General features: G+C 37.9%; 1 protein-coding gene across 1 annotated transcript; it reads right to left on the bottom strand.

The window, feature by feature from the left end:
* Window positions 1-205: 205 nt before the first annotated feature.
* Window positions 206-18,415, bottom strand: dnajc24 (DnaJ (Hsp40) homolog, subfamily C, member 24). Its single transcript, XM_061969628.2, has 5 exons — window positions 18,269-18,415; window positions 17,931-18,028; window positions 16,642-16,768; window positions 2,282-2,350; window positions 206-750 (listed from the first exon to the last, which is right to left on the bottom strand). Exons 1-5 carry the CDS (start codon window positions 18,294-18,296, stop codon window positions 521-523), a joined length of 552 nt encoding a protein of 183 aa, XP_061825612.1. The 5' UTR covers window positions 18,297-18,415; the 3' UTR covers window positions 206-520.
* Between the last annotated feature and the right edge of the window lie 261 nt (window positions 18,416-18,676).

The following is an 18,676-nucleotide window of genomic DNA, read 5'->3' as shown; positions in this document are numbered from 1 at the left end:
CAGAACCAGGCCCACCGTGCCATCTGGCAGGCCGTAGACAGACGCGCTTGGCAGAGGATAGGGCTTGGGAGAAGCAGGAGACAGCCAGCCCCCAAGCCAGGGAGAGACCATAACTCATACCTGAGGAGAGCACTCAAGTCGGCAGCTACAGCTAAGCACACAATTGCACACAAGCTAAACCTAAGTTTAAAAGTGTTGTTTACTGAACAATTTGCAGTACAAAAAACATTGAACAATGTGTATTCCTTAAAATAAAAATAAAAAAAACAGCAAGCACTAAGCAAGAATTAAGGCTAGGGGAAAATTAGTTACTTTTGTTGAGTTTTGGACAAAATAAAACCCAAACTTGCTTTATTTTTATTAAAAAAAAACTTTTTAAACAAATATTTGTTTTTAAAGTGGAGAAAACATATGTAGTAAAACCAGCCCTTATATCAAAATAAACACAATTGATAAGGGTATGTAAACACACTTCAATTCCAAGCTTCAATTATTAACCCATCCATCCATCTTCTTCCGCTTATCCGAGGTCGGGTCGCGGGGGATATTTGGAAATTGGAGTGCTATTTGATGGAAATGTCATATACACACTGAGGGAGCAAGTGTCACAGCATACAACCCAATGGTGGCCCTCCATTGTGTCCTCTTCTTTAGCAGCACCTTGCCTCCGAAGCATCTCTGCATCGATCTCCTCTTGTGTAATGCTGAACTGTCCACCACAGCGACAGCTATAAGAATAAACACCCTCCTCTGAAAAAGCACAAAGTCAACATACAAAATATTTTTAAGAACTGAAGAAATAACATGATTAAAGTACCAAAAATGTTGGTACTTTTGTGTGTGTTCATGTGGTAATAAATGTTAATTCTTGAATAATAAAATGTATTAAAAAAAGGTTATTCAATATTTAACAGTCAGCTGATAATGATAACTATGCTGTCCATTTGTTTCTGAGTCTCATTTGCAAGTGTTGTAAATAAAGCCACCAAAGCTCAAGGTAAGTTTCTATTTTTTGAAATTTCCAAAAAAGTATTACAGCAAGTATGCAATCATTTCGGTTTGACCTTTGTGTGTTGCTGTGGCCAGGAAGTAGTCTTTGCCATGAAGTTGAATGCGCCAGTCTTGTCTTATGTTTAGTCCTACAAAGTGTATATACTGTAAGTATTGTATTAATTACACACCAACTGTTTGGTTGTAATGCACATCTTAGTTGTAGTTTTCATTACCAAATTAGGCGGTGCTGAAATCACCAAGTAAAATTGTTAATGCTAATCAGTAGAGTGTACATGGAAAGAATATTCAACTAAATTGTTTTGCGGGCCACATTTTACAGAGAGCTAAGGATTAAGGGGCCAGACTTCGGAGAACCAGCGTCCTATAGTACAGTGGTCCCCAACCACCGGGCCGCGGCCCAGTACCGGTCCGTGGACCGATTGGTACCGGGCCGCACAAGAAATAAAAAACAAAAAATATATAATTTTTATTTTATTTTTTTATTAAATCAACATAAAAAACACAATATGTACATTATATATCAATATAGATCAATACAGTCTGCAGGGAAAAACAATCCAAATAAAAACATAACAACCCCCCCACACACACCCCGTTCCGCAGCTACAAAAAGGTTGGGGACCACTGCTATAGTAGACATTTGATTTCAATCTATTTATTATGTCAGAGTTACAGGAGCGCTCTGCTGTTTTTAAGGACCAATATGCAAAAAAATGAATCAAAAATCATTTTTATGACAGCACTCTAGTGGGGTTTTTTTTAATGTGCTGCAAAACACAATTATTTAATTTTTTTTACTGAACTTGTGGGCCACCAATTCAATAGCCCATATTACGAAAAGATAGAGGACCTAAAAACAAATACAGTGTAGTTTGGGGGAAGGAAAAGCCAGAGATTGAAATAACCTTTGGTCATTAACACATGACATTCCGGTGAAATACAAAAGCGGAAAAAGACAATTACATCTTAAGACAGTCTTTGGTACAAAGTGTATACAATATAGGTATTTCACTTTTAATTTTAGCATTTTTAAAGTGTGAAAGATCAACTTGGGGTATGAATGGAGGTAGATAGGCTTTGCCATACTCATTTTGGGATATACCATAGCATACAGTCACACCCTTATAAAACAAAATTTGTAATAAGGTCCCACCCAAGTAGAGCTAGCATATAGTGCACTCCAAGTGGTACAATTCAATTTGTAACTAAATTGTAGAAGATTCAGCAAAAAGAGACCAAAACACACAATGCTTTTATGTGTAGTTACCTTGGTTCCAGTTCATGTCATCCATCGAGACTGTAGAGTCAACAAGCCAATCCTGTTTCAGTTCCTGAGCTGAAGAAGGAATACATTTTATGGCATAAGTAGAAGAACATTAAACAAGGCAATACACAACATTTCCTGGGAATGTTATGCTGCGTTTTGCAGTACGTGCAGGTGTAAAAGGTCAGTTTCACACAAATATGAGTACTTTAAAATATATTCTTTCATTCATGGTCATCCTGTGTCCGTAAGCAAACTTGGGCTTTACATTACTGAAGAAAAAAAGATTACTGGTAAGATTCTTTGTTGAGGTTTATTATTACTGTTACTACATTAGAACTCTGCGAGTCAATAACCACACGCATGTACAAAGTGGAATGGGCAAATTTTGAAATAAGCAAGGGGTCTTATCACGGATCAATGGGCAAATTTCAAACTATGTAGGAGTCTTACCACGGATCTCCAAACTACTAAGGAACAGTTCTGTTTCCATTCAAGTCAATGAGTCAACTTCCACCACCTGTTGGACAGACTGCAAAGGGCACCGTACGCCACATGCATGCAAGCTACTATTTTGGCAACACAACGGATGTGCTGGAAAAGAAGTCATGCAGACACAAAACGAAAAGGCAATTTTGTTTTTAAAATAAAATACAAGGTGTGCAAGGTGCATTGTCTTTAACACCTTAAAACATAGACCTGGGCGTTATGCCCAACAAAGTAATCTAAAAAAATTTGATTTGTGATTTTTTTTTCCTACTTTTTAAAGAAACCACAAAATACAGAGGTAATAAAATTCAAGTTTTGCTTTTATTTGATCAAGAAGTAGTAGATTTAAAGTAGACAAGCAGTGCCACAACCTACATTTTTTAAGACATTTTATAAAATTGTTGTTCTTAGAACAGATAAAAATGCCACTTTGTACAGAATAATAATTTTTAAAAACGTCATACATTTGCAAAAAGCAAACAAATTGTCCACTCCCATGTTGATAGTATTGAAAACTTAAAAATAATTTATCTAGGGTATACTTAAAGGGGAACTGCACTTTTTTGTGAATTTTGCCTATTGTTCGCACTACACTACACTCTATAGTAATTACAACTTGTGTTCACATCCACAGGATCCACATGGGTTAGCCTACTCTATACAGCATTTACAGCCTTACTATTGTTCACTTCACAGCCACAGATGGTTAATGTAGCTATTTACATTATGTACACATAACTTTGGTTCATTCACACATTACTTTGGCAATTTTGCTTTGATGGCTCTGACATGAGCCTCCCTGGCAAATTTCTGAGCAGCTTGCACTTTCTTTTTTGTTTCTACTTGAGTAGATTCTGCCTTGGATTTATAGCCACTTTATGTCTCTTCAACTCCCTCTCCACTTCTAATTGCTCCAAATGCAAAAATCATAAAGAGTACAAACAATGTTTATTCTATTAGCTAACTTCTTTTATCTGAATAGCCATGTGTGATTTAAAGCATGAAATAACAAATATATTGCAGTGATGTTGTTTGTTTCAAAATGATTCAACTAGTCAATGTCAAAATATAAACAGTACAAATAATGAACAAAATGTCAGCTACTGTCTTGTTCTAGAACACCCATTAAAATTAAATGTAGCATTTAGACAGGCTATACTGTAGCAAAAGTCGTCACTTGTCTGCCACAATCATGTGTGTTCTTAAATATGTATTCCACGTCTTCCATGTCGAAAGCAGTTTTGATTTGGGCTTACATGGTAAACAACCAAAATTAATGTGTAGGGCATTGTTTTATCCAGACGCATACATTTGTCCAAATGTGGCCAAGTAGACGCAGTGTGGGTTTCCTGGACGTCATCGACATCACTAAAAGAAAAATATAAGGAAGAGAATCCCTCGGCCATCTTCCACCAGTTTTTTTAATATGTAAACCACCCGCTTGAATATTCTCTCTTCTCTTCTCTGCCTGTCTCGTGGTCATTTGGGATGTGTGCGTCTGTTGGGATTTCCCTTCCTGGTTCGATGACCCGCCCTATCTTTCCTCTGATTGGCCTGACCGTAATGTTTTGCCCTCATTTTAACCAATCGTGACTCATCATAGTAATCCAACCAGCCAATCATGGATTTTCTTATACGTAAACATCATTGATTTTTCCCGTATGTTTTGCCCCCTGTCCTTGGAGTTGCTTCGCTACGTAGCTTCGATTTTTAACTTCATCATTTTTAATGGAAAACCGTAGTTTTACCACTGCGGCCGTAATCCGGAATGGATTATCAAAAACCATACTCATTACGGGAACACCATAGTTGTTGGAAGGTATGGCAGACGGATCAAGATTTTAACACACATTGTAGGTCAGAAAAAACAAAGACAAACTTAAATATTTTTTTATATTTTTACAGAGATAAAAAAAAGACAGATTTCCGACTATAGACGGAAAAATCACATGTCTGAAAATTAGTAATTTGTAAGTGCCTGAGGTCTCTCACATGGCATAAGGTAAATCTCTGTATTCCACTGTAGTTAGCTTTGTAATGAACTGTTTTGCTAAAATGTGGACACGTTTTTGAATTATACATTTTTGTATATTTGCATGTGAAAATTAAAAAATAACTTAAATCACAGCTTTGCATTGAATGTAGGGCTGGGCGATATGGCCTTTTTTTAATATCTCGATATTTTTAGGCCATATCGCGATACACGATATATATCTCGATATTTTGCCTTAGCCTTGAATGAACACTTGATACATATAATCACAGCAGTGTGATGATTCTATGTGTCTACATTAAAACATTCTTGTTCATACTGCATTAATATATGCTTATTTTAAACTTTCATGCAGAGAGGGAAATCACAACTAAGTCAATTTAGCAAAAATGTATTTATTAAACATTTATTAAGCAGTGGCACAAACATTCATGTCATTTCCAAAACAGAATGTGCAAGATTGTCAGAGACATTTTAAAACAAGCTATAAGTGCACTTTTGTGCATGATGACACACAAGATATTTCAATAAGTGTCACATAAAAATGAGCTGCATATCAAATAGTATATGTCCTACGGCAGTGGTCCCCAACCTTTTTGTAGCTGGGATCGGTCAACGCTTGAAAATTTGTTCCACGGACCGGGGGGGGGGGGTGTATGGTATTTATTTTATTTTTATTTTTTTTGGTCATAAAGAAATACAATGATGTGTGCTTACGGACTGTATCCCTGCAGACTGTATTGGTCTATATTGATATAAAATGTATATATCGTGTTTTTTATGTTGATTTAATAAAAAATTAAAAAATAAAATACGTTTTTTTATTTTTTTTTTTATTTTTTGTGCAGCCCGGTACCAATCGGTCCACGGCCCGGTGGTTGGGGACCACTGTCCTACGGTGTTGATGTGGAAATAGTTGCTTCGGCATTTAGTTGGTGTGGCACCGAACGGAGATGTTGACATGATGTAAAGACATACAGTATTCCCGCTTGAAGCCAAACTACCGTCAGACGATGGACCCGGTGCTGTTTTTCTTGGGAATTAATTATTCCTCCATTTGTTACCAGATTTGCACCTTCTTTCTCTCGTATTACCACTCAAACCACACCGTTAGCTGTTAGCATCACAGCTAACGTTACCATGTCGCTACATCTCGCTCCGCGGGAGCGTGTAACGTTGCTCACGTGACAGTATGTGACGTATGTAAGAAGGTGCGCTTGTTTTAAAGTCTCTATGAGAAGGAGAGACAGGAAAGAGTGAGAAACGCATGCAGTTTAATGCCCCGCAGCTAAAAGCAACTGCGTGAGAACGTATACTCGAATATCACGATATCGTCATTTTCTATATCGCACAGAGACAAACCCGCGATATATCGAGTATATCGATATATCGTCCAGCCCTAATTGAATGTAATAATTTAAAAAAACAACCAAAGCGAGATCAACCTTTTTAAAGTGAAATACAAAAGGTAAATGCAGAGGCATAAGCAGAACATTCTACCCTGGACTCCAGGGGTTTAAATTTGCAGTGCATCCGGAAAGTATTCGCAGCGCTTCACTTCCTCCACATTTTGTTATGTTACAGCATTATTCCAAAATTAAATACATTCATTTTTGTCCTCAAAATTCTACACAAAATACCCCACAATGAAACTGTGAAAAAGTGTTTAAAAGCATTTTGCAAATTTGATAAAAAAAAATTAAAAAAAAGAAAGAAATTCACATGTACATAAATAAGTATTACGGGTGCACTTTAAATATACAAACCAGATACAGTATGATCAAAAGGTAGGCAATTGTGATGGAGTAGATTCATACAATCCTAGTAATAAATATATTTCAAAATGTAAAATATTCACCATCACCTAAGTGGACTTTTCAAACTATCTGATCGACCACACTTTTAAACTCGTTAGGAGTAGAAGTACAAAAATACGGATGCACAAAATTTGTATCTGGTTGGTACATCAATTAAGCGTTAAGACATGAAAGATAATGTAGTTAAACATGAATGGGTAAACCGTATTTTTCGGATTATGAATCGCTCCGGAGTATACGTCGCACCGGCCAAAAATGCATAAGAAAAAGGAAAAAAACATATATACGTCGCACTCGAGTATAAGTCGCATTTTTGGGGGAAATGTATTTGATAAAATCCAACACCAAGAATAGACATTTGAAAGGCAATTTAAAATAAATAAAGAATAGTGAACAACCAGCTGAAAAAGTGTACGTTATATGACGCATAAATAACCAACTGAGAACGTGCAAGGTATGTTAACGTAAAATATTACGGTAAGAGACATACAAATAACTAAAACATATAGAACATGCTATACGTTTACCAAACAATCTGTCACTCCTGATTGCTAAATCCAATGAAATCTTCTTCCTCTTTGTCGTTCCTGGTATGTGCCATTAGCGTCTATTTTTTCTTCTGCTCGATCGTCGTTTTCTGCTGCATATTTCACTACGTCCAGCTTGTAATCTGCAGTATATGATTTCCTTTTCGGTGCCATTTTTGTTCAGTGCTTCTCAGATTTTATAAGTTACCGCCAATGTTGACGTGATCTATTTTAATAGCTACGGCAGTAGCATATAGCAGTTAGCATCCCATGACCCACAATGCACTCCTGCCATGACCCTACCCCGCCAAATTCTTATTGGTTGACCTGTGAGTGACGATTGCTGACGTGTGTGTGACGATTGCTGCCATTTGTTTCGTCTCTTACGCGAATGAAATAAATAATACTATTTGATATTTTACGGTAATGTGTTAATAATTTCACACATAAATCGCTCCGGAGTATATGTCGCACCCATGGCCAAACTATGAAAAAAACTGCGACTTCTAATCCGAAAAATACGGTACATATTTGATGGATGTTAACAAGTGCCTTGTGAATGTTGTTGTGTTACTTTTTGGGTTGTTAGGCAATTCGCTTAAAACAAAATATATCCTCCATTTGTGCCTCTGGTTGGTACATGAATTAAGCATTAAGACATGAAAGATAATGTAGTTAAACATGCATGGGTAAGTACATATTCGATGGATGTTAACAAGTGCCTTGTGAATGTTGTTGTTACTTTTTGGGTTGTTAGGCAATTCGCTTTAAACATAATATATCCGGCTTCCTCCCACCTCCAAAGACATGCACCTAGGGATAGGTTAATTGGCTACACTAAATTGGCCCTAGTGTGCAAATGTGAGTGTGAATAGGTTGATTGGCAACACTAAATTGGCCCTAGTGTGTGATTGTGAGTGTGAATGTTGTTTGTCTATCTGTGTTGGCCCTGTAATGAGGTGGCGACTTGTCCAGGGTGTACCCTGCCTTCCGCCCGAATGCAGCTGAGATAGGCTCCAGCATCACCCGCGACCCCAAAAGGGACAAGCGGTAGAAAATGGATGGATGGATATCCTCCTGTTGCAAGCCAAATATTTTGCTGTCATCCATAATTCACTGTCTGCAGTTGCTTTAATGGTGTGAAGTTCATGTTTTGTCTCAATCTTTACTTAGATTTAGCTACTACCCTATTGCCCAACAATATTTGATGATATTCAGATAGTGTTTAAATAACATTCATTATAAATAGGCCTTTACAGTTTATTTCAAGTTCATACAGACATAGACAAAGTGGTCACTACAACCCAATGCGTTTTTAAGAGCAGTAGGTTGAACAGAAACCTTTTTGTGTTTTTTTGTTTAACATTTTTCCTCCTTTTATGATTGACTATCTTAGGAACTCTGAAATAGTGTTTACTAAACTCAATTTTGGAACTATTTCATGGTATTTTCAGTCAGCTTTTAATTGACTTCTTGCCAGGAATAAGTTTATTTGCCCTACATGTGCTTCAGTCCAAAGTGTCAGCAACCCAACAATGGGACATGGGTGTCCCACTTTTCTTTTTTCTTTTTTTACATGCTGTGCAGTTCAACACCACTCCAAAAAAAATTTGATTAAATTGAAAATAATATGAAATATATCATACTAGTAAGGTCAATATGATATAGTAAACTACTACTGAATTAATAATATTTTTATAAGGCATATTTTATGAGAAACGGTAACTGAAAAAACTGACACAAGAGGAGAAAAGACAATCTGACATATTTCCATATCCATACACACGTGGGTAGCTCTACAGATAAACCCCTGCTGGTCAATGAATTAAATTTTTGTAAATGAATAGAAAGGTGAACAAATGTTCGCACTTGGCTTTAACAGTTTGGTTGTGAAGAAAATGTCATTATCATGTTCACTTTGACAGTGATAATGACTTTGAACCATTAATAATTAGTGTTAAACTTTGCTCAGGTTTTAATTAGTGTTAGAACCGTGTGAAGGATAGTTGCTGCTTAGCTAATTAATCAAAAGCTGAACAAGGACGAGAACACAGAGGGTAGCATAAAGAGTACAAATAACACAAATATTGTAATTCATAAAACATAATATCAAACAAGTAATGAACTCCATGCCAATGTGGAATAAGTGCTATAGAAAAAAAAAACATTTAGGCAGAGGAAAATCACTTTTAAGAAAAGCTGACTGAAATTTAGTTGATTGGGATACTTGTCAAGACCAGTTGCAACCTTCACCATGAGTGCTGTCTTGTCTATGTATTTTAGGTAACATTTTCAGCATTGTACGCTACGTTTTAAAAGATTTCGAATACATAAAGAGCCTGATCTATTAAAAGTTTGCATGTATTATTCATTGTACAGATATACAAACATATCCGTAAATTCGGGACTATAAACCATTACTATTTTCCGAGATTTTAAACATTGCGGCTTATAAAACGGAGTGGCTAATTTATGGATTTTTTTCCCGCTAATGCCCATAATGCTTTATGCTCATAACCTTTGCATTAAACCCAAGCAGAGGACCGAAATGGTGTTGCTCAAAAAGGTTCATTACGACTTCTTAGTCATATACTTTTCAAATGTTCTTGTAATCTGACAATATTCTCAGATTCCATCTAATATATCGAAAATATTGTCTTATTACAAGAAAATTTGAAAAGTACCAAAATGTTTTTTTTATTGTTTGTGCTCTTGCGCCATCTTTTGTACGAGTCTGCTCACTGCAGGTTTTGCGGGTTGAAAATGTACCGTACTTACTGTTGTGATGCCGTAAACCAGAAATAAGCGTCCATAGCGTTTTTATTCGTAACGATTCTTCCTGTATCACTCCAAGCAATGTTTAATGCAGCTGAGATAGGCTCCAGCACCCCCCGCGACCCCAAAAGGGACAAGCGGTAGAAAATGGATGGATGGATGGCAATTCTTACTTATTAAACCGCCCCATGTGTGACGTCTGCAAGGAGTGTTTTAATGCATATTTGTCCGTGCTATCGTAATGTAATGAAGCGAGCGTATGTGTGTGTATATATTAGGGATGTCCCGGTCCAGGTTTTTGCACTTCCGATCCGATACCGATATTGTTTTTGCATTTCCGATCCGATACCGATACTGACCGATACCGATACTGACCGACCGATACTGGCCTATCCGAGCATGTATTAAAGTTTAAAGTTATTTAGCCTACTTAGTTGTCAGAATCATGTTGAAAAGGGTTTTAGTACTCTTGATAACAACTAGCCAGCTGAATTAGGGGAGTTTGAATAATACACAATGGTTGGTAACAAGAAACTGACCTGTTTATTCAAGGATAAACACAAAATAGACAAAATTATACATGACAAACAGAAATGGCATCATTGAAACTCGGGCTGGGCGATATGGCCTTTTTTTAATATTGCGATATTTTAAGGCCATATTGCGATACACGATATATATCTCGATATTTTTCCTTAGCCTTGAATGAACACTTGATGCATATAATCACAGCAGTATGATGATTCTATGTGTTTTGATTGATTGATTGAGACTTTTATTAGTAGGTTGCACAGTGAAGTACATATTCCGTACAATTGACCACTAAATGGTAACACCCGAATAAGTTTTTCAACTTGTTTAAGTCGGGGTCCACTTAATTGATTCATTATACAGATATATACTATCATCATAATACAGTCATCACACAAGATAATCACATTGAATTATTTACATTTATAATCCAGGGTGTGGAGGGGGGCGCCTGATGTAAGTGTCAAAAAGACAGCCAAAAGAGTTTGATATGAGAATAAATCTAAAGTTAAAATATAGGGTAGAAATGCACCCATTTGCAGGAAATGTAGTCTTGATTTTCAAAATGTTCTTTCAAGCTTGCATGTCTACATTAAAACATTCTTCTTCATACTGCATTAATATATGCTACTTTTAAACTTTCATGCAGAGAAGGAAATCACAACTAAAAAAATCACTAATTTTTTCATACGGTGTTGATGTGTACATTTTTGCCTCTGTATTTTGATGGTGTGGACGTGTAGCACCGAATGGAGATAAGCGTCTCGACAGACGAAAACTGTTGTCTCTGTCGTGTCCGTGTGTCGAAAATTGTTATGCGCTTATTTTTTTATTTGATTTTGTGCGTGGCATAGATTTGCCGTGCGCAGAGGACGCTTGAGCAGGCGCGCACCTTAGCGGCTGCGCTAGCATCACAGCTAACGTTAGCCATGCCGCTACCTCGCTCTCTGCTGGGAGAGGACGTATACGTATGTGACGTATGACGTGACAGTATGTGACGTGTGTAAGAAGGTGCGCTCGCTGTCTGTGAGAGGGAGACACAGGAAAGAGTGAGAAGAGCCTGTCGTGTAATGCCAGCAGCTAAAAGCAACTGCGTGAGAATTGTGGATGTGTTGAAGGTGTGCTGGAAAATGCGGAACGGAAATTACGGAGCAGCAGAAAAGTGGAATGTATTATTTAAATAGGTGCGTTGGAAAACACGGACCGGAGTTTTTTTAAAACTGGATCTGGATCAGTATTTTCCCATGCCTTGCCGATACGCAATTTTTGGCAAATATCGGCAGCCAATCCGATCCAAATATCGGATCGGGACATCCCTAGTATATATATATATATATATATATATATATATATATATATATATATATATACACACACACACACACATACATGTATATATACACACACACACACACACACACACACACACATATATGGCAGCACGGTGGAGGAGGGGTTAGTGCGTCTGCCTCACAATGCGAAGGTCCTGAGTATTCCTGGGTTCAATCCTGGGCTCTGGGTCTTTCTGTGTGGAGTTTGCATGTTCTCCCTGTGACTGCGTGGGTTCCCTCCGGGTACTCCGGCTTCCTCCCACCTCCAAAGACATGCACGTTGGGGATAGGTTGGTTGGCAACACTAAATTGGCCCTGGTGTGTGAATGTTGTCTGTCTGTGTTGGCCCTGCGATGAGATGGCGACTTGTCCAGGGTGTACCCCGCCTTCCGCCCTATTGTAGCTGAGATAGGCTCCAGCGACCCCGAAGGGAATAAGCGGTAGAAAATGGATGGATGGATATATATATATATATATATATATATATATATATATACACATATACATAGGGCTGGGTGATATGGCCTTTTTTTAATATCACGATATTTTAAGGCCATATCGCGATACACGATATATATCTCAATATTTTTGCCTTAGCCTTGAATGAACACTTGATTCATATAATCACAGCAGTATGATGATTCAATGTGTCTACATTAAAACATTCTTCTTCATACTTTTCAGGTGGAATTCTTTCCCATTCTTGCTTTAAAATGTGGACTCGTCACAGCAGTGATTATATGAATCACTGCTGTGATTCATATAATCACAGCAGTGATTCATATAATCACTGCTGTGACGAGTCCACATTTTAAATTGTTTTTGGAAACTCTGGACGTCGTGTCCTCCAGAACAAAGAGGAAAAGAAGTTCAAAAGCCAGCATCTGTGATGGTATGGAAGTGTATCGGTGCCCAAAGTATGGGTAATTTACACATCTGTGAAGGCACCATTAATGCTGAAAGGTACATACAGGTTTTGGAGCAACATATGTTTTCATCCAAGCACGTTATCATGGACGTCCCTGCTTATTTCAGCAAGACAATGCCAAGCCACGTGTTACAACAGCGTGGCTTAATAGTGAAAGAGTGCAGGTACTAGACTGGCCTGCCTGTAGTCCAGACCTGTCTCCCATTGAAAATGTGTGCCGCATTATGAAGCCTAAAATACCACAACAGCGACCCCTGACTGTTGAACAACTTAAGCTGTAAATCAAGCAAGAATGGGAAAGAATTCCACCTGAAAATCTTAAAAAATTGGTCTCTTCAGTTCCTAAACGGTTACTGAGTGTTGTTAAAAGGAAAGGCCATGTAACACAGTGGTAAAAATGCCCCTGTGCCAACTTTTTTGCAATGTGTTGCTGCCATTAAATTCTAAGTTAATGATTATTTTCAAAAAAACATTAAGTGTCTCAGTTCGAACAGTAAATATCTTGTCTTTGCAGTTTATTCAATTGAATATAATTTGAAAAGGATTTGCAAATCATTATATTCTGTTTTTATTTACGAATTACACAACGTGCCAACTTCACTGGTTTTGGGTTTTGTAGATTGTCACTGAAGGCATCAAAACTATGACATGTGGAGTTACGTACAAAAAAGGTGAAATAACTGAAAACATGTTTTAGATTCTGGTTTCTTCAAAATAGCCACCCTTTGCTTCGATTACTGCTTTGCACACTCTTGGCATTTTCTCGATGAGCTTCAAGAGGTAGTCACCTGAAATGGCTTTCACTTCACAGGTTTCATAGTTTTGATGCCTTCAGTGACAATCTACAATGTAAATAGTCATGAAAATAAAGAAAAAGCATTGAATGAGAAGGCTGTGTCCAAACTTTTGGCCTGTACTATATATATATATATATATATTAGGGATGTCCCGATCCGATATTTGGATCGGATCGGCCGCCGATATTTGCCAAAAAATGTGTATCGGCAAGGGATGGGAAAATGCCAATCCAGACCCAGTTTAAAAAAAACTCCGGTCCGTGTTTTCCAACGCACAGATTTAAATAATACATTCCACTTTTCTGCTGCTCCCTATTTCCGTTCCGCATTTTCCAGCACAACTTCAACACATCCACAGGTCTGTGGATTCTCACGCAGTTGCTTTTAGCTGCTGGCATTGCACTACAGGCTCTTCCCACTCCTTCTTCTGTCTCCTTCTCACAGACAGCAAGCGCAACTTCTTACACATGTCACACGTCACATACGTATACGTCCTCTCCCAGCAGAGCGGTAGCAGCATGGCTAACGTTAGCTGTGATGCTAGCGCAGCCGCTAAGGTGCGCGCCTGCTCAAACGTCCTCTGCGCACGGCAAATCTATGCCACGCACAAAATCAAATAAAAAAAATAAGCGCAATTTGACACACGGACACGACAGAGAAAACAGTTTTCGTCATCATTGTTCAAATATTGTAACGTCTGTCGAAACGCTTATCCCCGTTCGGTACCACACGTCCACACCATCAAAATGCCGAGGCAAACATTTCCAGATCAACACCGTATGAAAAAAATAGTGATTTTTTAGTTGTGATTTCCTTCTCTGCATGAAAGTTTAAAAGTAGCATATATTAATGCAGTATGAAGAAGAATGTTTTAATGTAGACATGCAAGCCTTGAAAGAACATTTTGAAAATCAAGACTACATTTCCTGCAAATGGGTGCATTTCTACCCTATATTTTAACTTTAGATTTATTCTCATATCAAACTCTTTTGGCTGTCTTTGTGACACTTACATCAGGCGCCCCCCTTCACACCCTGGATTATAAATAATGTAAATAATTCAATGTGATTATCTTGTGTGATGACTGTATTATGATGATAGTATATATCTGTATCATGAATCAATTTAAGTGGACCAAGTTGAAAAACTTATTCGGGTGTTACCATTTAGTGGTCAATTGTACGGAATATGTACTTCACTGTGCAACCTACTAATAAAAGTCTCAATCAATCAATAAAAACACATAGAATCATCATACTGCTGTGATTATATGCATCCAGTGTTCATTCAAGGCTAAGGCAAAATATCGAGATATATATCGTGTATCGCAATATGGCCTTAAAATATCGCAATATTAAAAAAAGGCCATATCGCCCAGCCCTTGTTTCAATGATGCCATTTCTGTTTGTCATGTATAATTTTGTCTATTTTGTGTTTATCCTTGAATAAACAGGTCAGTTTCTTGTTACCAACCATTGTGTATTATTCAAACTCCCCTAATTCAGCTGGCTAGTTGTTATCAAGAGTACAAAACCCTTTTCAACATGATTCTGACAACTAAGTAGGCTAAATAACTTTAAACTTTAATACATGCTCGGATAGGCCAGTATCGGTATCGGTCAGTATCGGATCGGAAGTGCAAAAACAATATCGGTATCGGATCGGAAGTGCAAAAACCTGGATCGGGACATCCCTAATATATATACATACATATATATTATACTCTTTTCAAAGTGTGCATTTTATAATATAAAATAGGGACTTCTGTCCAACCAATTCTTATGGGGAAATCTGTTTCACTATACAAACGTTTTGGTTGGCAAACCATGTTCAAGAACCAATTAAGTTTGTGAATCGAGGTTTCACTGTATACGCACACACGCACGTGTACATACAATTTAATCAAATATATATTTTTATTTTTATTTATTCTTCCATCCATTCATTTTCCACCTTCAAGGTACTCAAAGTGCTTTGATACTATTTCCACATTCACCCATTCCTACACACTGATGGCAGGAGCTGCCATGCAAAGCCCTAACCACGTCCCACCCAAGGGTGAAGTGTCTCGCCCAAGGACACAACAGTCGTGACTAAGATGGCGAAACCGGGATTGAACCTGGAACTGACAAGTTGCCGCTCTACCCCCCGAATAAAGCCGTCTGCAAACTACTGAGATGGCTTCTAGATCTGGACAGCAGAGGGTGTAAATAATGTTACCTTTTGTGCTCCAGGCACCCAGTGTGTAGATGCACTGCCCTACCCCTCTTCTCTTACGGAAGCCTTTGATTCGCTCAAAGCAGTGGAGGCTGTGGCCTGTTAACTAAACAGCTATGTCTGGGATGAGCAAGTGTAGCCTTGATTCTGTGATGACAATCGCGCAGCTGTCCCGAAACCTGTTATTGCTCACCAACTATAGTTCAAGTTTGTTTGTTTTGTGGATGCTGAATCTGGCGTCGGTTAGAAAGATGCTCGGAATTGGTGGCCTGTGTGGTTTTATGCTTGCCTTACTAGCAGGCCTATTCTGCAACACCTCTTTTGTTTAAATTGCTTCCACCGGCGTCATCTTCTCCCCGTTCCGAGGACAAGCGACTGCAAGCCCATAACTCTAGCAATGCCGTCTGAGTTGTGTTAAGACTGATGAAACTCGCTTGTAATTTTCAAAGAGACAAATAAATCCAACTCACTGCAATTCGATTAGGGAGTATGAACCTACTCAGTGGCCTAGTGGTTAGGGTGTCCGCCCTGAGATCGGTAGGTTGTGAGTTCAAACCCCGGCCGAGTCATACCAAAGACTATAAAAATGGGATCCATTACCTCCCTGCTTGACACTCAACATCAAGGGTTAGAATTGGGGGTTAAATCACCAAAAATGATTCCCAGGCGCGGCCACCGCTGCTCCCCTCACCTCCCAGGGGGTGAACAAGGGGTTGGGTCAAATGCAGAGGACGCATTTCACCACACCTAGTGTGTGTGTGACAATCGGTACTTTAACTTAATTAAGCACTGAGACCATTCAAACGATAACATTCATACAGTATCACACGTACAAGACAGACTAAAATGAGAGCCAGTTGCCGCAGTTTGTGCACGTCGCCATCTTAGCAAAAAAACTAAAATTATTTGAACAATAATGGCCAATGAATGGAAAAATTGTAGATAGTTACTTTGATACCTCTTCTCCGTTGGTCATAGTGACTCCTGGTGCTGTCATCACTCAGAATTCTCCAGGCTGCATCAATTTCAAGAAACATCCTCAGACCAGACTTAGCTTCTGAACCTCCAAGACGATCTGGGTGGCACTGTTCGAACCAACAATGAGAGCACACAAGTCAAAAATGGTTAATATGCTTAAAAAATATTACAAATATGCAAGTATATACAGTATATGAATTAATAATTGGACTTAAGTAATTTTATAATGTGTTAATGTGTTTACAGCAATAAGAGAACGAAAGCGTCCTCAAAGTACTGTAGCATCCTCACGAGGGGCTAATGTCCCTCAACAGTGCAACTTCGAAATCACTTATCCGTGCCTCCATTGCTGTAAATAAACTTTGTTTCTTACATGTACTATTATAACTGGAGGACAAAAAATAGCTTAACATGCACACTGCAGGAGGATCCGAAAAAGCATAGCTAACCCCTAAGCGAGAGCTCTTGATGTAAACAAGGGTGGGCGGATCAGTACTAATATCGACAGTTGATACCAAGTATAGTGTCAGTATATAGTCAGTACTAAAGTGACTACCGGTATTTCGATGGTTTTTATGATCACAAACAAATAAATAAATATATATATATATATATATATATATATATATATATATATATATATTATTTTAGTTGTTTACAAACTCAAGAAGTAGGAGCCAATAGTATATTTTGCTTTTTTATTTTGCAGTATTGACTTCATTAAGATTTTTTGTATTTAATAAAAGGTAATAAGGAAATAATTAAAAATATCAATTGATATTGTCGGATTACAATTGTGAACAAAAATGTAATAATGTATTGATCCTGAAACGTTTTAAGTATTAACATTGGTATGGCCAATGTTGGCATTGAAACTACTTAGTCTAAAACAGATTACCAAAATATGTAGTACCACCCAAAAACTAATGTAAAGTACCCAAACAACATAAGAATAAGTGCTTATTACTTTTAACGTTAATGTAGATAGGAACATACACAACAGCCAAATTAGGAGCCTTTGTAACCCGTTTTGAAATAGTTATAGTTTATACGCCAAATAATGGATTGTGATATATGTCGTTATTGCAGCAGGCACAATATATAACGCCCATCCCTTGTTTACACAAAAGCTAAGCTATTTGTTTGTGTTTTTCTTTTTGTTCTTCCACTGTACCAAAAATAAACTGAACTCGTTTTTAAAAAATTCAAAAATCAATATTATATTTACCTGTGTGTTGTGAGAGCAAGGGAAAGAGAGAGGTGTTTTACCTGCAAGGCCAGCTTCTTATATCTGTGCCTGAGCTCCTGAAATGAATCTGAAGGACAAGCTCCCAGAACAGCATAATGATCCTTCTCCTTAGACACATCTTAAATTAAAGCATAGCAAACATATGTTTACATACAATTTTGAAAGTATTTGTCAGTTGGTGTGTTTAAACACGGTAAATTCAACAGCATATAATTTGCGATAGTGTACCCTGGCTGTAAAGCAACGATCGATATGGGTATGGCTGTATTGGCGAATTATCAAATATTGCATATCCACACGTCAATTAGCTGAACAGCAAACAAATATTCTTTAAAATAAAAATAATAATTGATCAGACCTGAGCAAAGCAAGTTGCCGTTAGCCATGGAGCATCGAAGATATTAACCCCTCACTGGAGAGCGAAGTGTTCGCTGTGGTTACCAGTCCGGTGAGGGACAAAAGTGGTTATATTCAGTTCCGGCTGTAACCGCTCAGTGTCGTTGCGTGCAAATTAGGAATGATGGAGAAACAACGACCCAGAGATCCATCCATCCATTTTCTTTCTACCGCCTGTCCCTTTTGGGGCCGCTGGAGCATATCTCAGCTGCATTCGGGGGGAACGGGGTACACCCCAGACAAGTCACCACCTCATCGACACAGAGATGATTATCAATTATGTTGCAAGCAAAAAATTTTATAAAACAAAAGTTTATATTTTAGAGTGAAACCCAAATTTTCCAATTGGATTAATGACTACAAATTAATT

This window comes from Nerophis lumbriciformis, linkage group LG10 (assembly GCF_033978685.3).
Source record: "Nerophis lumbriciformis linkage group LG10, RoL_Nlum_v2.1, whole genome shotgun sequence".
NCBI classification, from domain to species: domain Eukaryota; kingdom Metazoa; phylum Chordata; class Actinopteri; order Syngnathiformes; family Syngnathidae; genus Nerophis; species Nerophis lumbriciformis.
Note: the sequence above shows the minus strand (reverse complement) of the source record. Positions and strands in the feature narration are given on the sequence as shown.